General features: G+C 39.2%; 1 protein-coding gene across 1 annotated transcript in view; it reads left to right on the forward strand.

The window, feature by feature from the left end:
* CIP2A (cellular inhibitor of PP2A) overlaps positions 1-25,635 on the forward strand; it is a 31,376-nt gene extending 5,741 nt beyond the window's left edge. Inside the window, exons 6-21 of the mRNA XM_067300720.1 lie at positions 908-1,030; positions 1,183-1,328; positions 1,963-2,038; positions 3,194-3,421; positions 3,951-4,110; positions 5,089-5,230; positions 5,996-6,095; positions 6,979-7,097; positions 14,943-15,135; positions 17,327-17,401; positions 17,503-17,613; positions 18,410-18,606; positions 20,262-20,375; positions 22,325-22,407; positions 22,883-23,022; positions 24,128-25,635. Coding sequence (XP_067156821.1) covers positions 908-1,030; positions 1,183-1,328; positions 1,963-2,038; positions 3,194-3,421; positions 3,951-4,110; positions 5,089-5,230; positions 5,996-6,095; positions 6,979-7,097; positions 14,943-15,135; positions 17,327-17,401; positions 17,503-17,613; positions 18,410-18,606; positions 20,262-20,375; positions 22,325-22,407; positions 22,883-23,022; positions 24,128-24,298 — 2,178 coding nt within the window. The 3' untranslated portion in view covers positions 24,299-25,635. The remainder of the gene's footprint in view (positions 1-907; positions 1,031-1,182; positions 1,329-1,962; positions 2,039-3,193; positions 3,422-3,950; positions 4,111-5,088; positions 5,231-5,995; positions 6,096-6,978; positions 7,098-14,942; positions 15,136-17,326; positions 17,402-17,502; positions 17,614-18,409; positions 18,607-20,261; positions 20,376-22,324; positions 22,408-22,882; positions 23,023-24,127) is intronic.
* The last annotated feature ends 655 nt before the right edge of the window (positions 25,636-26,290 follow it).

Consider the following 26,290-nt stretch of genomic DNA (forward strand, 5'->3'; position numbering starts at 1 on the left):
TGGGTTGAGAACAAGAGAGAGTTATTTAACTCTGTGAAGTTAACTTTGTATTTCTTATGCACCTTTTCTGTAGCAATAACAATCCTGACCTGTTTGTTTTCAAGAGCTGGCAGTTATTTCTCCCAAACTGGAGAAAATAATCTGTAGAACAGGAAGTTGGTTATTCTTTCCTTTTGTACCTTGCTATGCTGTTACACAAGCTCACATTAAGCATGCTGTTTCCACAACTCTTTTCTATGAGTGAAAGGTGAACTTAAAATTTGGGTGTCTCTTCCTCAGAAAAACTAAATGTCAACCTAAAGACTGGAAGGATTTCTGGCAAGCAGCAGTAACTTGGATCAAGAAAGAGAGATTTCAAAAGATAAATCAGTAATTGTCACTGATCTTGATGTCAGGTCAGGGCTCCAGAATTTTCAAATAAACATCCATATGTTAGGTGCTCAGTTCCCATCTCTTCATTAATTGCTGCAAACATAACTCATAATCGAGAAATACAAATTCATCTGCATGGCAGGGAATGTTGTAGTATGTATTTCTTGGAAGAAGGGCAAAAAAGAGGGAGAAACTTTTCAAATCTGATCACGGAGCAGAGAGGAGGTGGGGGAGGGTCAATTTTCGTTGATAGCTTGCTTTCTGCAGGGATGTTTTAGCAAAAATGATGGAATTCCTTTTAATTTTCCACTGATCAAATTCAACAGAGGATATAGTCATTGACATCAGCCCCCAAGTAGTTGTACGTTGGCAGAACACTAAAATAGATTTCCCAGAAAAACTTGTTATCATTCTAAGATTCTGGTATCATTATTCATGATTTGTGTCACTTATAAATATGTACTAGCTGTAAGTTTGGTGTGTTTATAAAATGGAATAAAATCTGTAATGCCTGTGTTTCTCTTTTCTGCTTTAGAATAATGTGAAGAGTTTCTATCGTACCTTGATAAGTTTCCTGGCCCATAGTAGTTTGACTGTGGTTGTGTTTGCACTTTCAGTGTTATCAAGTCTTACTTTAAATGAAGAAGTAGGAGAAAAAGTAAGTGATGCTTTGAAGTCTATTCTATTAAGTTATAGATAAAATTAACAGCCACCGTGGCTAAATCAGATTGTGATTCCAGCCAATTTTATTAAGAGACCTGTGCAAGGTAAGTATGTACATTGTATGTAACTTTTTCTTCTTCATTTCAGCTCTTTCATGCTCGAAATATCCATCAGACTTTTCAGCTAATATTCAATATTGTTGTAAATGGAGATGGTACACTAACAAGAAAATATTCTGTTGATCTACTTGTGGATCTTCTGAAGAACCCCAAAATTGCAGATTTTCTTACCAGGTATAACTTCACTTTATAAAAATGCAGGATCTTTCTCCTAAGCTTTTGTTGGGCTATATGCCATTTGTATTCTGAACCAAACCCTGGAAAAAAAATTCCTAGGTGCTTCTTGAATGTTACTGTTTGCTTATAGCATCTTATATTAGAAACTAAAGGAATTCTTGTGTTACCAATTTCATACAAAAGTAGAGTGAACTGAAATCTGTCCTTTCATTGTCACTTAAGGAACATTATTTAGTGGTTATGTCCAGTAATTCTATTTCTCTGGCCAGTACTAGTGGTCAGACAACTTGATGAATAGCTATGTTGCCATTTCACAGGCCTGCTGTGTTTTAAAATAGAATAATATTGTCCAAGTTGTAATAATTTTAGTGGAGGGCACTACAGAGTAGTTGTGTGGAATGCTTGACTAGTGGTTTGCAAGTCCAGCTGGTAGAATTTAGTTGCTGTTGTTTTAAGGAATTTGCTTTCATTTTTAGAGTATTTTTAAAGTTTAGCCTCTAAATAGAAATTACATCATTGAATCTGTGTAAACTATCAAGACTGTCAAATCTGTACTTGAAGTGTTTGGGGGTGAAAAGTGGAACGTGACACTTGCATTTATCTCTTGGTATAAATCTTATGTATGCTGTAGATATGAGCACTTCACCTCATGCCTTGGGCAAGTATTAGATCTTCTTCATGGAAGGGATCCTGATTCATCAGCTAAGGTATTTATACTTTTTTCAGCATAAAGCTAATTGCTCATACTTCCTAACCTGGTTCCACTTTTGTAGTCAAAAGCAGGTTTCTTATGTACTAGGGTTGATGAGGAAATAAATTGTAGATCACTTAAGAGTCTTGAAGTCAGCACTGATCCACTATAAATCTTAGTTGTTCAAAAGGCCATCAAGGCTGACTGTGCAGAGGTTGGTTGTATGTCTGCTTTCAGACAACTGGCATAAAGACAAAAGGCCAACATAAGCACCTTTTTCTGCTTTGGCTAATAAAAAATGCGCAGAACTGCACCAGAAATGCAGTGTGTGCGTCACTGGACTGACCAAAAATTGAATTAATACTCCTCAGATTTTGAACTAATGATCATGAAACCATGCTATTAGTTTCAGAGACCATAAGTTATTTCACTCATAGTAGTTGAACAAATTGATGCCTCTTTGAATTAAACAGTTCACCTTTGCATTTACCTTTACCTCACTGCCACCTTGTGTAAATGAAACACATTTGGTATCTGTTGCTGAAGATTAAAATATGAAATGTCCTGAAAATATTTGGGCTGAATATGTATGAAACAAATCTTAAACTTTTTATGAATGCATTTCAACTCATAGTAAATAGTAAATGTTAATACTCCTGTGTATGTGTGGTTTTTTGGGGGGTGGGGGGGGGAGGTGCGATGGGGTGGATTTTAGAAATGCATGTTGAGGATGAAGCTTTCTAGGGGGCCTTTGTCTTCATCTCTGAGTGTGCACATACACATCCATTAAGATCTCGGAACAATTTCCCTTCCATAGATTTCTTCATTCAGATTGCATGCTGAGGCATTTCTACTGCTGATTGGTTTCTAGGCAGCAACTTTTATTTATATTTATATATATATATATATATATATATGAGGAAGCAGTACACTGAAAACTAGCTGTTACCAGCCTCATCTTCACCAGTCCAAGGAACTGTGTTTCTGTGGCTCACTTGACTTTCAGGAAAGAAAACTATCCTTCAAAGTACTGTTGGCTAACCTTCTTCAACATGCCAAGGGGAGCCGCTTGGAACTTAAATTTCTCTGTAGATTTTTGCTATAGGAGTTACAATTGCTGTAGAAGTACTTGATTTTTAAATATTTTAACTCTTCCCTTCACTTCACACAGGTCTTAGAACTGCTACTTGCCTTCTGTTCTGTGATGGAACTGCGTCGTACTCTGCGGCAGGCAATACTGGAACCCTCTGGCTTGCCAGTCTCTGGAAATACCAGATTTGTGGCTCGCTCAAAGACTTTTGAACCATCTGTTGCATTGGTGCACTTGTCAAACCAACCATTGGAAGGCTCTGAAGACTGTTCAGTTCTAGCTTTGCAGCTCTTCAAGGAGATTTTTGAGGTACCAAAACTAATAATTGAGTTTAAATAGCTTAGCAGTTATATTTTGTGTTTGAATTGATTTCTGAACATCTGCTGTTACAGTTAAAATTTTAATCTATCTTTGCGGTTTTACTTGAAAAATAGCATGTAAAATATATATCTGAAGTACAATTTGTTCTAGAATTTCACATGCTGTAAATCAGCTTTCTTTTAAAGACAAGCTGTGTATTTTTTTTTATTTTTATTTTTTTAATACATCTATGCTGAAAGGTAAGTGGAAGGTATGGCAGTTCATGGAGTAATTAGGTGGGTACAGAACTGTCAGTAAAGAACTGTTTTTGTTAGGACTAGTAGAAGTGAGAAGGTGTCTGCTGATTTTGTGCTCTTTGTTAAACTTCCTCCAGTGTCACACTGAGTAGTCTTGAAACAAACCTGAAATAGCAGTGGTTTGGGAAAGCTAGAAGACAGGTTGGTGGAAGAAGGGTAGAATAGGCTTGGTTCTCTTGTTCTGTGGTTTTAAATATTGACATAAAATTTGTTTGTTACAGGATGTTATTAATAGCGGCAACAGTGCCTCAGCTGAACACTTTGTGGATCTTTTGCTGCCTGTTCTCCTTGATCATCTTCAGATGCCAGAACAGATTGTGGATGAGCTATTAGTGAAGAAAAAGTGTGAAAGAATGGTCAAGGCTATTAGTGTTCTAACAAATATCCTTTTTGTATGCCTATTGGCAGTTAATTTATTATTCCTCTACTATGATCTGCTGCTCTAAGATATGAGAGGAAATGCCCATCTTGAGTCACTTAATAGCTTTTAATGACAGTCAACATCATAATTTGGCTTAGGACTGTCATCCTGAAAGACCTTAAGTTGCTTTCTAGTTGCTGTGAAATAATTGAATACTACAGTGATGCAGGATAAAATGTGGTGGCTGTTCAACAGTATAAAGCACCCAGCTAAATGTGGTGCAAGTTCAGATCAGTGAAATGCAAGGAAAAATAGATGTGAAATGATACCATTTTACATTCTTCCCTTTGTAAAGGGGTTGCCTTCATTAGGTGTAAGAGTGGCCTTTCTGGCCTGTCTAGGCTAACGTACTGTCTCTGACAGTGGCTGGACCTAGGGAAGAGCATGGGGAGAAGGCAAATGTGGTGCTACTACTCGTCATTTTCAAGCTTCCAGCTATGAGTTATTTGGGGAACTGCGTTTCTTCTTCCTCTTTTTTTTCTGCTTCTATGACTTTTGTCCAGTTGCCTTATTGAAGTTAATGTCCACAGTGTCCTGTAGCAGAAAGGACACAACTGCAAGACGCAGTCCTAAATGGATTTCTGTGAAGAAGTCTCTTCACTAGTTCTCAGCAAGAGAACTAGTTCTTGTATTAGAGGTTGACTGTTTGCTTTTGTTCATCTTCTGTGTCACTCATGATTTTATAGACCGTTGCATTTCCCTAGTCCTCCAGTTGTCTGTTTCCAAATAGATATGCTTTTTAATTGAAAAGTGAAGCTTACTTGGCTTGTGTATTAAGTGTGGCTGTTAAGTGGCTCATAGAATTGGATTTTAAAAGCATATTTGGAGGGTCTCATGTTTCAGTATACTAGCTTGTTTCCTTTACTATTAGATAATGTAACCTCATGTGCCAGTACTTAAAGATGACTATATTAAGTTTTATTCTTAACTTAGTCTACTGCTGTGTGGAGATGACATACTGAAAATGCATGCCTCAAAGGAGCTGAGTGCCAGCCAATGTGCATCTCTAATAGAACACCAATTTATCTATAGTGGGGTTGGTACTGGTTTTGGGACAAAGGTAGTGAACTCTGAACTGTGGTGAGCACACTAAAATCATGTTCATCTAAAATCGAATTTAGCAACACTTGCATGAGAGTGGTGATATAGTTTCAAAGGAAATCATACTCTAGTCAAAAGTACCATTTAAATACAAGTAATTCGGTATTTTTGAATCAAATTTGGTATTTTTGTGGCAAAAGTTACTGTTCAGTTCAGTAAGAAAATCTAGCTTAAATGTTCTGATATTGTTTTGGAGGTAAGTTAACTTCCACTTATGAGATTTAAGATCACTTTTACACATATGCTGTAGTTGAATCTTATCCAAGTCGAAGCTTACCTGAAATGCTCATGACACCTAGCTTCCCATTTTGATTTTATGTAACTAGAGTTCAGAAATATCATACATCAGTATGTGGAAAAAATTAGCATACTAAAGGCGTATAAACCACTTCAGCTCAGTATAATTAGCTAGAATGTAGTCTAGCCTGTAGTTGCTGCACTTATATTGCCAACCAATAGTGAAATGTAATTGACCTGGGATTAAACCCTCTTAGCTTTCAAGCTGGAAGTGTTCTTTGGGCTTCACTGTTACTGTCCTTAGTATGCTGGGGAAGCTCAGTAGCACGTCCAAGGAACTGAGTAATCTCTCTTGGTGTTGGCATCAGTGCCTTGCTAGACATGTTTAATTTTGTGGGGGAGGTATCTGTCTGTTTTGTGGGTCAACTGAATTTATTTGTCAGTGCTGATTTGACAAATCTCACTCTTTTTTCTTTTTCCACTTTGCTTTTCCATTTGCATTGAAAGCAAACTTGCTGCTGATGTTATTTTGAAAACACTTGATCTTATGAGCAGACTTAAGCAGGAGGTACCTAGTATGGAAGTCAGCTTCTACAAAATTTTACAGGTATGATGTAAAATCTCTTTTAAAACATATCTGTGAAGGAGAGTGTCATAGCACTGCAGTAGTTTTAATTCTGAATGTTTTGTGTGCATATCTTTGAAGTGGTAAAACTTTCAGGGAAATATAGTCCCCTGGGCACAATTTTTGAAGGTTGTTCCATTGTTAATTCTTCTAAAATAACAGCAGTTTACTTTTACTCAACTCACTTGCACATTTCAGTAATGCATGTGAAATGATATTCAGCTGTTTGGTAAGGAGTGTCTGTATAAGACCGCATTAGGACTACATTTTAAAGGTAGTAAACTAGCAAAAAGTTATCACAGCCATATATTTGAGTGATTTGTGGTGTTGGTTTCTGTTAAGTATATCCACCCAATTTATGACTTCACATAGATGAAACAGCTTCTGGTAGCTATTGGTCAGATGACACCTTAACAGTTCACTTTGTAAATGTAAAATTTATTCAGACTGTCAAATATTTCATATTGTTCTTGGGGGGGGTTCTTTCAAAAATGGATAATATTGTGAAATTTAATGGGTAGTAATGAGAGTGCCAAGGTTCTCTGTAAATTCTAATAATATCTTAAGCTTATGACTTTTTATATCATTAAAACCAAGTACTTCAAAACTTAAAGGAATTAAGTAGTCTTTTATCTGTTGCCTTGACTTAAATAGGAAAACAAGTTTATAATACCCCCAAGTACAAACTATTTTTAGTCATTTCTACTTCATTGATTTCAGGCTTCAGAAACTTAGAAAGGTAAACTTTGGAAAGGTAGCTTCAGTTTTGAATAAAGCATTTCTGTGCTAATAGGCCTTGGTGTATTGTGATGTCTTCTTCTTGTTGTTGACTTGCATTGTATTTGATCAAAGTAGTTTCTTTTAGGATCAGCGCTTGATTACACCTTTGACATTTGCTTTAACATCAGACCATAGAGACCAAGTGCAAGCTGGACTTCGAATACTGTTTGAGGCAGCACCCTTACCGGATTTTCCTGCCATAGTGTAAGTTTGTTTTTGTGATAGCTTGGTAGAATTTGACATTTATGGCTGTAGGGATACTCATGTTTCTTGGCATATTATTTCCAGTTCATTTGTAACAGAAGCCTTACAAAAATCTTCTTGTTTCCTCTTTATCTCCAGTTAAAGAGACAGCAGTATTCTTGGGGTCAGAAGAAGTAGTGCAAGCACTGGTGGTAATCAGTTAGAATCAGATCCTAGAGAGCATTGTAGTAATTTAATTCTGCCTCTCAGGATTGACTTGTCTGAATTCTGTTCTTGGAGCTTTCTACTTGGACTGCATTTAATACCCAGATTGTCAGAGGACTCTCTACAAACTGTCAGACATGTTGTTCTTCAGTTCCTAAAGCTGAATCTCTTTATTTAACCTTTTGCAGTGATTTCCAGGAAAGAACAGATAGGATAAGGCACAAGCAGGATAGCAGTTCGGGCAGGATTTAAGGTTTCCTAAATAGGGGAAATAAAAGGTTGAAAAAACTTATTTGATGGAGTCCATAATTTCTGTAAATGTAATAAAACAGGAAAAACCTAGCTTAAAGTTGAAGCACACTTCTTGCAACCTAGAAAAACAAACTGGAACTGCTTCCTTTTTGTTAGCAAAGATTCTTAAAAACAAAAGTGGGAGTTGTTTCAAAGGACTTGCAGATCAAATGTCTTTTTGGCATTTGAACTGCTTTTCTGGTTCAAAGGATTTGCAACATATTGGGTTTAACTCGAAACAGTGCCTAAATTACTTCTTTTGGGGGGGGGGGGGATGGGGAAGACTTGACCAAACCATAAATTGTTTTATTGTGTTTTTCTTGTTGTTTTTGAGAAAGCTCGAAGATGGTGGTATGTACAGAAACTACCAAAAAAAACTAGGGAATTGTACTTTCTGCCATAATCTGAAAAAAGGCAGTGCTGAGAACAGTGATAAGAGCCTAGAACTGCGGCTGTTAAAATTGTACTTTCATCCTTAAAACCTTGATGCTGTTGCGATTATCAAGTAGTAGTATATTTCAGTAGCACTTGCATCTAGTTAGCTATAGATGTCAGGAGTGAAATATTTGTTTTTTTTTCAAGTAAATGAATGTTTGTAACATAATAAAACAGATGCAAAATAAATTTTGCAAGCTAATCTAAAATGGGGTTAAAAAGGAGTATTCAAAAACTGCTAGCAAGTAAACTGTTAAGACATCTGTAATTGTGGTTGTGTGAAACCATGCAGCAATTCTTGGACAAAAGTGATTACCTTAATTCAGAATAGCTGAAATAATTGGCATGATGACCTAATGAGAAGAGCCTGTGAGAAGATAAAAAGCTGGGTTTTCATCAATAGTCAGTAGTAGAAGCAACACTTAATAGATTATTTATCTTGCCAGTGTTGCATGCTTTCCTAGGGTAATAGTGAATGAACTGTATGTTTGTGATATTGAGAGTCAGTTCACGGACAGATGAGGAGAAACAAGTACTGAGTAATTTGTGACAAGATGAAATTTTCATTGGAGTTTAGAGTTACATCACACTACCTAGTTTAGGACAAAGCATTATGTGAAATGCTCTGAGCGCAGCTAACAGACAGCTGAGAGAGTAGTTTGCAGAGCAGTTTCTGGACTCAGCTTCAAGATCTTAATCTTCTGGGGGCTTTGTCTGAGATAATCAGGTGGGGAGGGGGGCCTTTCTGGGAGCACCCTCAGGAACTTCAAGGTGTCTGCTGCTGCTGGGTGAGGATAGCTACCACAGGCTATGACTTCTAGCAAGCTCTAGTAGCTTTTAACAAGCTCTGTCAGCTATTAAGAGATCAACAGGTGCTTGGAGCTTTTCTTCTAGCCCATTCTTGATCAGGGTCAAGCACCCTTTCAGCAGGACCTATGGAGAGCCCTATATAGGTGCTGGCCTGGAGCATGGTTCCCAGAACACAGCTGAAAGGTAGTCAACAGATGCAGCAGTTTTCCCAGCAGTTGGTGCAGCAGGGCACAAAGAAGTGGCCAGCAACTGCTTAGAGCAGCATACGCTTCCTCAGCAATGATGGTAAAATATCCCAGGGCATGGTTCCCAGCAGCCGTTGGAGTAACTTTATCTGTAATGTCAGAGGCCTCGACCCTGATGGAGCTTCTGGAGAAAGATGCAGCTCTGCAAGTCTCAAGCTGCAGGGAGTACCTAGTGCCTCTTGCTAAGGCTGGGGCAGTAGGAGATAGTCTTCTAGCCTGTGGGAGATGTGCAGTTGTTGAGGATCTGTGTTGCGAAGTAAAGGAGCTACAGGAGGAGGTCCTCAGAATGCAAGCAGCAGATGTGATGAAAAGGAATTTGCCAAATCTTCTCCAAGACCCTGCAGCTTCAAGAGCCATATCCCCAACTGTAGCAGAGGGAGGGGCAGGTGGAGTCTGTGCCTGTTGGCTTGGGAAGTAGAGATTCCTGTGACAGCAAAGGCTGGGAGCTTGTTTCCTGACACTGGGAGGAAGGCTTCTACTCCACCTGAAGTTTTGCAGCTACAGAATAGATTCAGTGCCCTTGTAGCAGAGAAGGAGCTGGGAGCTCTGCCCAGCAAAGCATCTGTGCCAGCTGAGCCTGAGCCACACAGCAGCACCAGGAGGAAGCAGTGAGAATGAACAGTGGGAAGCTCCCTGCTGCAGGAGGCTGGAGGCACCCATCAGCTGATGTGACCTGTCACCTAGGGTGGCTTGCTGGGGGCTCAGATCCAGGATGATGTTGAAAGTCTGCTGAGGCTTGTCTAGCCCTCAGGCTTTTACCCCTGCTGCTCTTCCACATGGGCACCAACAATACAGCCAGGGAAGACCTGGGAAGTATCAAGTGTGACTGTGTGTCTCTGGGGGTAATGATCAAGGGCGTAGGGGTCCAGATAGTGTTCTCCTTGATCCTGCTGGTGGAGGGGAGGGGCTGTGGTGAGGGGGAGGAGTGGATGGATCCTGTGAGTCAACAATTGGTTGCACACCTGGTGTTTGGAACAAGATTTTGGTTTCTCTGACTGTTGGACTCAGAGCATCTAGGACTGCTAGGAAGAGACGAGATCCACCTGACTAAGCTGGCAGAGTGTTGGCATCTCTGCCAACAGCCTTGCCAACCTGGTGAGGAGAGCTTTAAACTGAGAATGACAGGGAAGGGAGAGGATGGACCAACAAACAAGTGAGGAAGTGGTAAATCGGGTTGGTAAGCCAGAAGTGAAGGATAATGTGAACAGGAGGGACCTCGCAATCAACAAGACAGGGCTGAAGTGGGGTCAGTCCAAGTGTATGCTCATAAAGGGATTGCCTATAGGACCACATTATGGGGAAAGCTTTCATATGCTTTCTGGGAAATCAGCATGACAGGGTGCCTCTCTGAAATGCTGTTACAATAATGCACACAGCATGGGGAACAAAGAGGAGGAATTGGAAGTCTGCATGCAAACTACTAATCTATGATTAGGCTATGATCTCATTGGTACCAGGGAGATGTGTTGGGGTGACTTAGGCAACTGAAGTGCTGTGGTGGATGGATACAGGGCCTTCAGGAAGGATTGGTTGGAAAGGTGAGATGGGAGAGTTGCCCTTTATGTGAGAGAGCAATGGGAATGCATGGAGCTCTGCCTTGGGATGGCTGATGAGCCAGCTGAGAGCTCATGGATTCAGATTAGCAGGCAAACTCAAATAGGCGGTGTTGTGGTGGGTGTCAGTCACAGATCACCTGATCAGGAAGAAGTGGATTAGGACTTCTTCAGACAAGTGGAAGAAGCCTCATGTTTGCAGGCCCTGGTTCTCAGCAACAGGGACATCATCCTGATATCTGCTGGAGGGGTAACACAGCAGAGCACATGCAATCCATGTTTCTGGAGGGCATTGATGACAACTTCCTAACATAGGTGATCAAGGAGCTGATGAAGGGAAGGATTTGGCTGGACCTGATTACTTCTAAATAAGGAAGAACTGGTTGGGAATGTGAAGGTCCGGGGCAGCCGTGACTGAAGTGACTGTGAGATGGTGGAGTTCAGGATCCTGAGAGGAGGGAACAAGGCAAAAAGCAGGATCACAGCCCTGGGCTTCAGGAGAGCAGATGTTGGCCTGTTTATGGACCTGCTTGGAAGAATCCCAGGGGCTCCCCCACTTCTCTGGAGAGAAGAGGGGTCCAGGACAGCTGGCTAATATTCAAGGATCATCTCCAAGCTGTTAGTTGTCTATCCTAATGACCAGGAAAACAAGCGAGGGCAGCAGGAGGTCTGTGTAGATGAACAAGGAGCTGCTGATAAGACTTGAACATAAAAGGGAAGCATACAAGAGGTGGAAGGAAGATGGGTGATGTGGGAGGAGTATGGAGATGCTCTCTGAGCATGCTGGGATGTGATTAGAAAAGCCAAAACCCACTTGGAGTTGTATCTGGCGAAGGACACGAAGGGTAACAAGGAAGGCTTCTACAAGTACATCAGCAGGAAGGCTAGGGAAAATGTGGGCCTGATGCTGAATGGTGAAGGGGCCCAGAAGGATACAGAAAGGCTGAGGTACTCAATGCCTCCTTCACCTCAGTCTTTGCTGGGAAAACCAGCCTTCAGGAATCCCAGGCCCCTGAGGCCGGAGGGGAAGCCTGGAGCAAGGAAGACTTACCCTTGGTGGAGGAGGATTAGGTCAGGAAATACTTAATCAAACTGGACGTACACAAGTCTATGGGCCCTGACAAGGTGCACCCATAAGTTATGAGGGAACTGGCTGATGTCATTGTGAGGCCACTCTCGATTATGTTTGAAAGGTCAATCAAAGGAAGTTCCTGAGGGCTGAAAGAAAGCAATAATTGCCTCAATCTTCAAGAAGGGCCAGAGGCAGGATCTGGGATACTACAGGCTTGTCAGCCTCACCTTGATCCCTGGAAAGATGATGGAGCAAATCCTTTTGGAAGTCATTTCCACATCTGAAGGATGAGAAGGTGATTGGGAATAGTCAGCATAGACTTATGAAAGGGAAATCGTCCTTGATCAATCTTGATAGCCTTCTACATGAAATGACTGGCCTAGTGGATGAGGGGAGAGCAGTGGATGTTGTTTATCTTGACTTCAGTGAGTCTTTTGATGCTATCTCCCATAACATCCTTATGGACAAACTGATGAAATATGGGCTGGATGAGTGGCTGATGAGGTGGATGGCAAACTGGCAGAACTGCTGTGCTGAAAGGGTCATGGTCAGCAGCACAAAGACTGGCTGCAGGCCAGTCACTAATGGTGTCCCCTAGGGGTTGATACTGGGGCCAGTACTGTTCAACTTCATTAATGCCCTGGATGATGGGGCAGTGTGCACCCTCAGCAGTTTCCCAGATGATACAAAATTGAGAGGAGTAGTTGATACACCAGACGGTTGTACTGCCACTCAAAGGAGCCTTGACAGGCTGGAGAAATGGGCAGAGAGGAATCTCATGAAGTTCAGTAAAAGGAAATCCCAAGTCCTGCACCTGGGAAGGAACAACCTCTTGCCCCAGTACACACTGGGGGTTAACCAACTGGAAAGTAGCTTGCCTGAAAAAGACCTGGGGGTCTTGGTGGAAATCAAGTTGATCACAAGCTGGTAAAGGCCATCAGCCTCCTGGGCTGCATTGGGAAGAGTGTTGCCAGTAGGTCAGGGGAGGTGATTGTTCCCCTCTATTCATCACTGGGGAGACACCATCTGGAGTGCTGTGGATGTACTAGAGCAAGTCCAGTGAAGGGCTACAGAGATGATTAAGGGACTGGAACATCTCTCACATGAGGCAAGGCTGAGACCTGGAGAAGAGAAGGCTCAGGGTGGGGATCTTATCAATGTTTATAAATATCTGATGGGAGAGTGTAAAAACGGAGACAGACTGTTCTCAGTGGTATCCAGTGACCTGAGAAGAGGCAAAAGTTGAAATACAAGAAATTCGGTTTTATATCAAAAAACAAAAAAACTTTTACAAGTGGTCAGACACTGGAACAGGTTGATTGGAGAGGTTGTAGAATCTCCATCCTTGGAGACAGTCAAAACTTGACTGGACTCAGTCCTGGGCAACCTGCTTTAGGTGACCCTCTTTGGAGATGGTCTAGTTGAATCCTCTGCTCAAGAGGTCCCATCCAACCTCAACTGTTCTATGACTCTATGATTTTTGTGGATATAAAAAATGTTATGGCCAGTAATAAATAGGCTGGTTAAATGAATGGAGGATCTGTTCAATCCCAAATGCCTGGTTTTACACAATGGAATAGTGAAATAACATGTCTATAAACACAAGTTAAATATAGGCTCTGTTCATGTAGACAGAAAGCAATTGAGACAGCTCTTCAATAAAGTGTTTGGGTTACTTTAATTAAAGAATTTATCAAGATTTTGAATGGTCACTTAAAAATCAGCTATTTTGACTTCTTAGTCTCTCTGATTTAGAACATGACACGACTAGCTGCCTTGAAATGGCAGACACTGGGCTGTAGGTACTCTAACTTATTCTGTCTAAACTTTCGTGTTCTCTTCTCTATACAAATGACTCTGAACCTATTGCCTTTTTTATTTGCATACTTGAATTATCACAGAATGGTTGAAGTTGAAAGGGACCTCTGGAGATCATCTAGTCCAACCTCCCTGCTCAAGCAGACTCACCTAGAGCATGTTGCACAGGATCGTGCGTCCAGGCGGCTTTTGAATATCTCCAGAGAAGGAGACTCCACAACCTCTCTGGGCAACCTGTTCCAGTGCTCTGTCACCCTCACAGTGAAGTTTTTCCTCATGTTCAGATGGAACTGTCTGTGTTTCAGTTTGTGCCCGTTGCCTCTTGTCCTGTCACTGGGCACTACTGAAGAGTCTGGCCCCATCCTCTTGATTCTTGTAGATCTTAATAAGATCCCCTCTCAGCCTTCTCTTCTCCAGGCTAAACAGGCCCTGCTCTCTCAGCCTTTCCTCATAAGAGAGATGCTCTAGTCCCTTAATCATCTTCGTAGCCCTTGGCTGGACTTGTTCCAGTAGTAGTGTCTCTTGTACTGGGGAGCCCAGAACTGGACACAGTACTCCAGATGTGGCCTCACCAGGGCTGAGTAGAGGGGGAGAATCACCTCCCTCGACCTGCTGGCAACATTCTTCCTGATGCAGCCCAGGATACCATTGGCCTTCTTGGCCACAAGGGCACATTGCTGGCTTGTGGTCAACTTGGTGTCCACCAGCACTCCCAGGTCCTTCTCTGCAGCGCTGCTTTCCAGCAGATCAGCCCCCAACCTGTACTGCTGCATGGGGTTATTCCTCCCTAGGTGCAGGAGCCTGCACTTGCCTTTGTTCAACTTCATGAGGTTAATTATAGTTAAAACTTATGAAATGTGGTATATTTCATGAAACATTTTAAAGCAGCATCCAAGACAAGCAAAAATGGAGGGGGTTTTTTGGTAGCACCCTGTTTTTTGATGATTCAATCTTTTGATCTTTGATTGATAAAAATCATTTCCTGCTAAATACCACGTCTGTCCTGCTACTTACAAACAGTGGCCTGATTGAGCTGAATAATAAATGTTAAGTAATCCTGTTTCTCAGACAAAGAAGGGACAGTTTTTCTTCTGCTCAAGAATAGCTGAAGAGCAATTTCTGGTGAAATGCTGCACTTGTTTCTGGAGGTGTTGCATGGCAGGTTACAAAGCTTTTTAAACATGAATGTGGTAGATCTTCAGTAGATGACTGACCTTTTTCATTTTTACTCCTTTCAGTATCTCTAGATAGTTTGGGTGTACTGTATCTTAATGTTATGTGATAATGCAAATGGAGTTATTTCAATAGCCTCATGTTTTCAATGAGAGAGCAGTTATGTTATGAAATTGTTCGTATCTTTAACTCTCGCAATGGTATCTGTAGCAAATTTTCTTTAACAACCTTTATGTTTATACAGGCTTGGCGAGAGCATTGCAGCAAATAATGCTTACAAGCAACATGAAACAGAGCACGCATCAAAAAGAATCCAAATGCAGTCACTCATGACCAATGTTACTTCAGTGAGATGTTCTTCATCCCATTCTTCATGTGATGATTCAGCAACTTCAAATATTCAGGAATTAATACAGAAACTCCATTCTGGGCTAGAGGTTAATAGAATTTATGCATGTTTATTAAATATTTGACACTTTACTGCTTTACTGAAGAAATTAAATCTAAGTTTCAGGCTACAGTGAACTTATCAGTTGAGATCAGTGTGGATTCCTGCCTATTTGGAATCTGTTGCTTTTACTGAGCTCCTGAGCAGAACTCAAATGACAGTTCTTTGTACTATATCAGAAGCTGGGCTCCTTGTTGAGATCCTTTTCTGTAGTGGAGTTGTCCACACTATTCTAAGTGTCAGATACAGAGACAGATGTCAGATGTAGCCACAGCTGTGTAGGCTTGCTGGGATGGGTACAAGGAGTGCCTTCCTTTCCCTCCCCCTGCCAAAATAGAGGTGACTGTGCTGCTTTATAAGAGTATGGTGCATCTCTTGCACGTCTAAACAGGCATACTAACACTTTCCTTTTGTTGCTTGTAGCTGGCTCTTTAGCATTTGCATTTTAATCTTTGTGGTGTTCCTGTGAAGGCAGTATTATTACTTTAGAAAAGTTTTTTGCTTTCCTCTGCAACAACATGCATTGTAGATGAGATGCTGGAATAGGCACTGCATACAGTTCCCCTCTTAGGGGCCAATACTGTCAGATGCTGAATATTTTCCTTTTTCTGTTCAAAGTAAGATAGTTGCTTTGTAGCTGTTCCAGACAAAGTGATGGATTGTTGCCACTGCTTTCTTTTGACTTAAAAGAACAGTATGCAAATCAACAGAATGAACAGGAAGTGTCTGATAAGGACTTGGTGACTATATATTAGTGCCATTGCCTCCAGCCTTAGCTTTGCGACCCTTCGCTCTTTGTTATCGTTGATAAGAATGAAACTCGGCAAGCTACCCCTTCTAGGCAGTTGCTGGAATAATAGTGGAAGAGGTCAAGTGACTCTTGCCTTGGCTTCCTTTTTAACTCTGCCACTGGATACTCTTATTGATCATTCTTTTCAGTACTGCATGTGACAGTCTGTAAATGCACTGCTGTGTATTTATTAATAAAAGTCAAAGTGGCCACAGGCCCCTTACAGCATTAGTTCACTAGCTTCCAGTAATGTGACATGTCCTGCAGCTCCTTAGATTTTTGATAAGGAAGAAAAAATGTTTTTGATATATTGTTCAGTGAATTACTTAGTCCTCCTGATTAGTAGAATTTTCCTTTAAAAATGCATTATTTAAACACTGATACGCATTCATTTAAAATGTCCAGTACTTCAGCTCGGTGCATTCTGTATGTTGTGTGAAGCTCAAATGTGTGTAAAATGTATTTGAAAACCATCTTTTAATAGAGAAAGTGAAGGGAGCTTACATAAGCTTTCCTTCTACTATCTAAAAGGACATGGAGATGACAAGTTTGCAAGAAAGAAAAGAAATTGTTGGCCCCTGGTGTTAGGGGCAGGGAAATAAGCTGTAGACTGGAGTTACATGGGGGCTACTGTTAATTTCCAAGAAAAAACTTGTAGTCGTTCTAAAAGGTGCAGAGATGATAACTTTTCCGTAGGTGTTTGTTGTACGAACAGCTGGGATAATTTGCACTTGGTCATGCATCTGTGTATATGAACAGCTGCTCAAAATTGTTGTTATACTAGTACTGTTTAAGGAAGAGTATCCTGAAATCACCAAGTGGCATTCTCACTTGACTCAAGTGTGTATTTAAATAAGCACTTAGGGCTTGTGGTACCATACAAGGTAAACTTCCTCTAGTAAGCAAATGCATTAGAATAACAAGTTCTGTTCTGGATAGTGTCCTTTCAGAATAACTGTCCAAGGTCTTTTCTGATAATCCCGACGTTGACAAGGCTGAGGAATGTAAACAAGGATTTTTAGCCATGTGCATTTTGTCCTGTTGACATTAGGGCAAATTACTTTAGATGTCCTATTAAATTTCCAGGAGTTAACAAAGATTAGACCCAGGGGAACCATTGTGGATGTGATGTTATCTTTTCATAGTGACTGGCTAATAGTCTTCTGCAGTTCTTGCTATTTGACCTAACTAGCTTAATTATTCACAGATTTTCTGCAAGTCAGGTGTATGCAAGTTGAGCAGATAGTTTCAGAGATAAAATAAGAATTTAAAAAGCTAGTGATCAGGTACAACTTGAGAAACTACTGAGCTCTTCAGATGCACATTACCTGTCTCCAGTAGTTACAAATTTAATGTTTTCTAATTTCTGCTGCTGTAAAATTTTCCACAGATGAAGGAGTCAATCGCTGATGTGAGGATGTCTGACATAATGGATGTTTACGAGCAGAAGCTGTCAGCGTTAGCAGTGAGTATGGCCTAGAGTGTGTGCGGATGCATTCCTGCCTGTACATACAGAAATTCTTAATAAAAAAAAAAAAAATTTTTTTTTTTTTTTTTAATGGGCAGTCCAAAGAAACCAGGCTGCAAGACCTTTTGGAGGCAAAGGCGCTGGCGCTGGCTCAGGCTGATAGGCTGATGGCTCAGTACCGGTGTCAGAGAGCCCAAGCTGAGTCCGAGGTGAGTAGCAGGACCCTTGTTCTGGAATTCTGGGGTGAAGCTGAGTGGTGCTTGTCTGGGTAGCTTTAACTGTGATGGCACATGTGAAACTTTCTACTGCTTAGCTAAGCAATTTAGGACAATGTTAATATGTCATTATAAGCATCCTGTTTTCCTTTGGATTGTTCTTTAGAACAGTTTTCTTTAACTTTCTTTCCCTTATAGGAAGTCAACAAAACTAACCTACTGTACTGATTACCTTTACCATTGGTTAACCATTAGTGTTAACTAACCTAGTGATACTAATCTGTAAAACAAACAACAGCCCTTACCAGAATTCTATGTGGCGTTTGTCTGTGCATGTAGAACAGCTTCTTGTTTGTGCCTTTTAATCACTTGTCATATTTCATAGGAAGATGAACTTTCAAATAAATCTTGCATTACTGGAGTGTTTGTAGGTGAGGTGTGCTTTGAAAGCTCATAATCATTTTTATTCTTTAAAGTTTATAATAAAGATTCAATAGCTCAGGCAGCGACTTAACCAAAAGCATGCATGTATGGATCTTAAACTCCCCCCCCCCCCCCCCACTGGCTATAAAGGGAGCTAAAGGAATTTAGAATGAGCTAATTGCCTTATTTTTAGCTAATATTCAATGAAAAATCCTTTTCTTAATGTAGCTGATGGTATTTTAACATTAGAGACATATATGCCTATCATATTGGGTATCAAACATGATGTTAGATATTAAACATGCCTATTACAAAGTGGCTTGTAAAACAATTTGTTGTAATTGTTTTGTTTTTTCCTCACTCAAAGGCAAGAACTCTTGCTGCAATGTTGAAGGATGCAGAACGAAAAAATGAAGAACTTAATGTTTTGCTGAAAGCTCAGCAGGTGGAATCTGAAAGGGCACAAAATGATATTGAACAGCTCTTTCAACACAACAGAAAACTACAAACAGTTGCTGAAGAACATGAAATACTGAAAAAATCCTCTATTGATCTTCTTCTGAGGTAAGAAGCTTAAGGTCTCTAAGCAAATACTTCATATCCAACCGGAGTGATAAAGCCCTTTATTTTTCTGGGCTAAGTACATTAGAAGGACAACATTACATGCTACTTCATAGTTTAAAGTGAAAAATTCCCCTTTTTCCATGCTTATAGTTCAGGTACCTTTAAGTCATTCAGGAAGTTAATATGTTAAACGGAGTCTGAGAACTAAAGTTGTAGGTGTTGAAGTTCCAGCGTGGGAAATGGCAAGAGCTTTGTATATTTACCGAAAAGAAAAGAAAGAAAAAAAAAAAAGAAATACCCCAAACAAAATGAAAAAAAAACTGTTTTCGAAGAAACACAACTAACAGTGCTTGTTTTCTAATGGTGTCATGCCATACTCTCAGCTTCTTTCTTTGCTCTTATATGCCATCTTGACAACATGCTGTGAATAGTCTAGAGAAGCAGCCAATACAGTATGTCTGTATAAGGCAGGAGCTTTCATCCTGTAATCACTTCTGTAGCAAATTTGACTGGAATTGAGTAAAAGTGAGGTGCGGAGGACGGAAGCACAGTGTGTCTCCACAGTGATATTTATATGTATTATTTCTTTAGGATCTTAAGCTAAAAAAAGGCATATGAGGCACAAAAAGTGCACAAGGATAAACTATTTATCTCTTTATAAAAAAAAAAAAAAAAATCTGCTTTGGGAGAATGAAAGCCAAAAGAGCTTTGCCTTTTCAACCCATATGAGTTGATCTTGTCCCTAAGTGTCAGCTGATAAAATTCAGAAAGATTCTAACTTAACAGGAATAAACACTGTATTAGACAATTTTGAAGGCATATCACTACCCATAAGGGAGTCACGGGGGTGGAACGGCAGAATACATGTAAGTGAATTGTTCTGTCTATTATGGAGTTTGTTGAATAAGTGTCTAGTACAGTTGCTATGGCAAGTGCTGCCTTTTTTGCTTTAATTGTGTGTAGCCACATGCTCTATGAGCATGTATTTATTTGATTTAGTTGTATGTGAAATGAAACAGTCTGTCCAGTATTTAGCCATTGTAAATTTCCTGAAGAAGGAATAAAATAGCTTGGTGATCCTTACAGTGTGATCATAAAGCAAGAACTTAACTTACTTTCTAAACAATCTGCACACTTTAAATACTGTTCTTTAGATACTCAAATAACTGACATTGGGGAGAGAATTTTGCTTTTGGTAGGAAGGTGAAGAAAGTGCTCTGCTTAGGGCCTGAGATATGCTTCATAGACTTCTATTAATTGATTGCATGTTGCATTGTTTGTCTTCAGGAGTGTTTTCAGTCTGTGGCATCACCAGACAACTAGAGGTTAGAGACTCAAAGGGTCCCTTAAAAGATGGCTGCAAAAAGCAAATTTGAAACAGTCTACATATGCCAAATTTCTAAAGGCATCAGCATATTCGTCAGTCCCTGAGAGTTTTCTGCTGGAGAAAGGTTGCTTTCTGATGTTTATTAAGGATATGTAAGGGGTCCACTGAAGCTTGTTTTTCATCTACGTTCATAAAAAAATTTTGCTTTTAGCTTGAGTGGGATGTTTGCTCAGGAGATGTCAAGTTTTTTTATCTGACAAACTATTAAAGTAAAAGCTCTTCAAAAACACTTACTCTTTTTAAATATAACCCTCTAACTTATTTGTAGGCATGAAACAACTGAAAAACAGTATAAAGATCTACAGATTACGTGCAATTCACTAAATAAACAAGTAGAAGCAATGAAAAAACTAAATGACTCACTCAAGCAGCAGAATGACAAGTAAGTTTAATTCACAATCTTTTTTAAGCAATTTAAAGATAACCAGTAAAACTAAATTGCACTCTAGTCTCAATCTTTCAGTTATTTGTGCTTTAAGTAGCATCTGAGATGTGTAGTTAGCTTCAGGGTTACTTGATATGTGTGTTAGGTGAAAATCTGTAGTAGTCATTTCCACTTTTATTTTCCTTTCCTATACTGTAGTTGGGGAGGGGAGGGTTTCCCCACAAAGGCTGTAGAGACAGTAGGAAATAAAAATACCGCTGAAAATAACACAGGTTTTTGGTGTATGTGGTGTTTTTAGGGTGGTTTGGGGGGGTGTTTTTCTTTTAATTCTTAAATACTATTATCACCCAAGTTTTTCACATATTTCCTTTTAGCCTGCAAGGTTTATCTGTAATCATATCAAATATTGCTGTTGGCACGGGAGGTACTTAGGGTTTTTGTTTGCAAATAAATAAGTAAAACTAATACATGGTTTCATTTAAAAACAAATTATATCACAAATAGTGATGTTTGGTATTCTCTCTCTGTGGTGCAAAACTTCATTCCTTGAACATACGACTAGCACTGAGGACAAAATATACTTTTTTCCCCAAACTACTGGATTACAATAGGTCTGATGTACCTTTCACCTGTGTAACTAAGGGGATATGGTTCCTATTTGTGAAACTTTAATACTACTTTGAAAGATATCTCCTGCAAAATTACGCTCACAGACATGCCTTGTATTCAGTTTCAAAATAAAATTCTATTCTTGGTTTGACTTGCAAAGTTGGCTTTATCCTTCCTGGCTCTTACCCTGTCAGTAGTCAGGGCAATCCAGATCACTGCCCTGACTTCCGATTCAAGTGGCAATTTTTTCATGATGATGATTTTCCTTTCTCCTGAATAAATATGTATGCTTATTTTCAGTGGTGCAGTATACGCAGCTCAGGGTAACTGGGGACATGTTCTGAGAAAGAGGCTGTCACTTTTTGGGGGTGGGAGGGGGGGAAGGGGAGGGGCAGTTATTCTATAAGTATTCTTCGACTGCCACAATTGAAATAGGGACAATGGAAATAATGTACAATTTTCTATTCCCCCACCACCACCACCACCACCACCACACACACTTTGCAGGAAGCTACAACTAAGAAACTGGTAGATAGTAGGTGGATAAGCAAGTGAGCCAGAGTGACAGTAGATGGCATCTAGGCAAGACAAAATGTAGATGAATTATGTCTTAGAAATTAGACTAGCTAATAATTGGAAAAAGTAGATTAACTTCAGGAGGTATGAAGTGTTCAGGTTACAGCTGTAACACTGATAGGAGATGACAGTGCCTATATATTAAATGATCATGAAACTAAATATTATCCTAACTAGTTAGGATGGCAGCAGACTTACAGATGGGCTACAGTGAAATCTCATGAACTAGTCATTTTTCTAACTGTTCTGTGACACTCCAGAAGATATCCTGACTGGTATTGGAAACTCTTTATGCATAGATGTGTTTACACAGAGAATAACACTTCTCTGAAACAGATTTTACTAACAGTATTGTCAGTACAGGAGCATACTAAGAGCTCAAAAAGCAGTATCCTCCATTATTAATGGCAGTGAGTTCTGACTCTGGTTGAATGACAATTTCAGTTCTGTCATGGTATTTTGAATGCTTTGTGGCTGTAAGAGAGAGACAGTTTCTGGTGCTTAACTCTAAGAATGATTTTTTTTTTTTCAGTAGTTTCTACCATTTTCCCTTGATCAGAGGGAAATAAAACTGTTTCACAGAAGGGGGAGGGGAATTTGTCTGTACCCACACTCTGCAAATTCATAGTTGTGTTGATTTGATTTGAAGCTCCTGAAGTTGGAATTGATATAAAAATCATTGTGGATTGTTAAAGCACAATAATGTTGTTGTCTTTTATTTTAGCTTCCCTGATCATTAAAATTTTTCTCTGCAATTTTAGGACTGCTGCACAGTTGAAAGAAACTGAAGATAACAGAAAAGAATTACTACAACAGCTACAGGATAGAGATGGCAAAATAGCAAGTAAGCCACTTGCTTAAACATCATTGGACTGTCAGAACTAACTAGGTTAAATAGGTGTTTTTATTATGTGCCCTAGATAAGTGGCTAACTTTTAAGTTTTAAAGGTAGCCAGAGATGATAACTGCATGAAACAAATCAAATACTTTGTTGTTGTTTGAAAGAACAGGTAAATGTGGCTTTCCAGTATATGTGGATTTCACTGAATCTCTGCACAGTATCAGACATTCCTTCAGAATCTTTTTAGGGTATGTCCATTAAAACTGTTTTCTATAGGAACTGTAAATTACAAGAATTTAACTTAACTCTTTGGTAAATGACTGCAAAACAGACACTAAAACTTAGCAGTAGATGGCAGTACTCCGTAATTCACTTAGCAGCCATGCTGGTTCTAAAAAATACTTGTTGTTTCACAAGCAATTAAGTAGCTCTATTCTAAGTCTGGCAACCCATCTTTTAATGTGTTGGCTTTCTTAAGGCTTGCAACAGAAAATAAAAGTTCTGGAAGAAAAACTGAAAGCTCGGCAGAAAGAAAAAACAGATATGGAAGAAACTATAGATGTTCTTAGAAAGGAATTAAGTAAAACAGAACAAGCAAGGAAAGAACTGAGTATCAAGGTAAGAATTATTTTCACCTGCCCTCCAGTCTGGAATTTTAAGTATCTATATAACTGATAGAGTTGGAGAATTGATATTTCAATAGTAGAAGTGGCTAAAGAAACCAGAGCTGTATAGGTAGTGGATGAGAAGAAGTACTCTTAGTTTTAATCTTATATACCTCTTGAGTTTTGAATAGCTGAGCCTGAATTTAAGAGAAAAGAAGTCAAATTCAGACTCTAATGGGGCTATATGAGGCATTGTATAAGAGTACATAATGTCTGGAAGAAAAAACATGCTGTATTAAATGAGAGAATGGAGCATGCTCTTTTTTAGTTGCTAGTTTTGGCTACTGTAGAAGGTGGATTCCCCCCCCCCCCCCCATTCTTCTGCCCCTACCCACCAAAATGCATCTGATTTTTTTTTTTTTAAATCTTTGAAATTCTAATAAAATATCTATTCTCATCTCTGTAAAAAAAAATATTGACCTTTCTTTTCAAAACAGATGTGTGTCAGTTTGGCTATACAATTAAGTCAGCAGGGTAAGGTTTTTTTAAAAAATAAATAAAAATCAAAAACAAAACAAAAGCCAGAAAAGTTCAGTGCAGCCTGCATGTCCTTGCCTGGAGGTATATTCAGCTTCCTATTAACTCACAAGGCAGAGGGTCATCTCTCTGCAAACCGGTCAGTAATTGTAAAGAACTGTGTGGTCTAGCAAAGCATTTGCGGTATTTCTATTAATTGTAGCACAGCTAATCTCTCCAGGCAATATTTTCCAATATATAGCAAATGTTTCCCTTGTTATTGGTAAATATTTAACTTTGGCTTGAAATAAGACACAGATGGCTAACGAACACTTCTGTCCCTTAAGTAGGACAATAGTAATATGAGGGTTGGTACTTTCCCCTTGGTATCTAACTTTACGTGTGGCAGTGGCTGTAGTCATTCACATGCACCAAATATATAGCTATGTAAGAGCTGAGGAAGATGTTTCCAAAACAGGCTTATAATTTTAAAACTGTGTGTTTTAATTACTTAAATTCACCACCAGGCCACTCGGCCTTCACTACACTGTGTATGTTGATTTCCTCCTCTATCAACTGAAAAAACTTTGTTTGTTCTGCAGGCATCTTCTCTGGAAGTTCAAAAGTCCCAGTTGGAGGGACGTTTGGAAGAAAAAGAAGCTGTTGTAAAATTACAGCAAGAAGAACTGCACAAACATTCCCATATGATAGCAATGATTCACAGTTTAAGTGGTGGCAAATTAAGTGCAGAAACAGTGAACCTCAGTTTGTAGGGCTCTGTAGTTAAGGTTTTAGTATTTTATACATATGTATAAATATATGTAAAGATTTTTAAACTTGAAGTTAGCATATTCTCTGGCTAAAAAGACTCATATCATCTAAAATTAAGTAGCTTGACTATCAATTGAGAAGAAAAACTAGTATTTTGGAAGCTTTGGTTTGAAAAATCTGAGCTATTGTATAGCCAATAGGTCTTCTGATGGTCTTGTAGAACTACCATCATCTGTACTGGGAGCTGGATTTGGCTGTTTCTTTGTGACTACCATTCCTAACCCTGCAAAGGGACAACAGGAGTCACTGACTTTTTGCCTGTACATTCTGTTATCGGCAGTCAGACATGCAGCATGCTTCATTATAGGAAGGTTCAGCATTTTGATCATTTCATCTTGTTAATTTTGACTCTTCTGAATACCATGTACTATTTGTGCAGTGTTGCTTCCTGATGTCTAAGATACAAACATAGAAAGAAAATAGATCATACCAATTACAACATGTTACATTGAAAGCTATATTTCAGTTTATTGGTGCACGTTTCATGTAGTAAGTATGTGGAAGTGTTTCTAATTATGAGGTGATAGGAATTTGAGCAAGAATAGAAACTTGAATGATTATCAGAAAGTACTATCAATTATGGGAAGTATGCTGAGATATGAAATATATGAATCTTTGTTAGAATACTATATAATACTTTCCTAGTTGTACAACAACACTTTTTCTCATTCTTTAAAAGGATCTGCACTTTGTTTTGTGTGTCCTATCTGGTACACACTAGCTATTGTCAGCGTTGTCCATTTCTGCTGTACACGAATAGGATTTCATATACTGTTTGTAGTATAACTATGAAGATAACTTTTTTAAAAAATGTGCTTTCCTATGAAAGACTAGTACTAGAACTTGGTGATGTGCATTTTTTGAGTGGAAAAACATTTTCATGTTCTTAGCTTAAATGTGACATGACTAATATGTCTTTTAGCAGTTGGCAAAATTCTTACATTGATAGCTGTATTTTGAACCAGAGTTCTGGGTGATTAATATGTTCCTTATCTGTAGCATTACTGCCTTATTTGTATCTAATTTGCAATGGCTAGATTTTAATACATCTGAGATGCCTTATGTCTTTCAGTTTTGTAATGGATGTTACATTACTGAATCTGCTCAACTCATGTCTAAGTAGAGCCTTGTATATTCAGTTGCAATTGCACAACACCAGATGAATTGTATCTATTTTAACCTGTTCCTGAAATATATTTCTTATGACTTAACCACAGGTAAGATTATAGACATTGTTTTGGTCTCTGTGAAGACTGCGGGAATAAAAGACTGCTCTGTTTTCTGTGTCTTGTGTGTTCTGTTAAGTGAGGTAAATTACAGGGATAACTGCCAGCTCAGTGTAGTTTGGCTACCTTTTTGCATAAAACCAAGTTATTGCTTAGGAAGGTGTTTAAAAAAAAAAAAAAATTAACAGAATTGCTGAGGTAAGGATTTTTGTTGTTAGACTTTCCCAAACTCAAATAGGAAAGCAAGCTTCATTAGCCATAAATTTTTACTTCAGTTTAATGGGTTAATAAGTTTGAGTGTCAAAGTAAATTTGCAGACATGGGATTCATGTCTCCTTAAGTCCCTTAGTCATCAGGAAAGGGTAAATAAACGTTTTTGCTAACTTTCTGCCAAAAACTGTTCATGTAAAGGAATTCAAATAAGAATTAAAATGTCAAGCGTGTTACTAACTAAACTGATAAATGCGGGTCTGACTCTGCTTTTTTAAATGGGAATGGGAGGGGGGGAATAGAAAGTTGCTTACTGGAGTAAGGTTATTGCTTCATGGCCCCAGAAAATGGTATATGAATCTGTGGAGCTGACATAATAGAATCCACAGTAAGAAGCACAGTATATGAATATTGATTGGCGTTTTTTCCTGCTGCTTCAGTATGTTATTGCTCTAAGCCAAGTGTTGCTGAGCTTTGTTGGAATGCATAGCAAATAAA

The sequence above is a fragment of the Apteryx mantelli genome, chromosome 1 (assembly GCF_036417845.1).
Source record: "Apteryx mantelli isolate bAptMan1 chromosome 1, bAptMan1.hap1, whole genome shotgun sequence".
Classification (NCBI taxonomy): Eukaryota; Metazoa; Chordata; class Aves; order Apterygiformes; family Apterygidae; genus Apteryx; species Apteryx mantelli.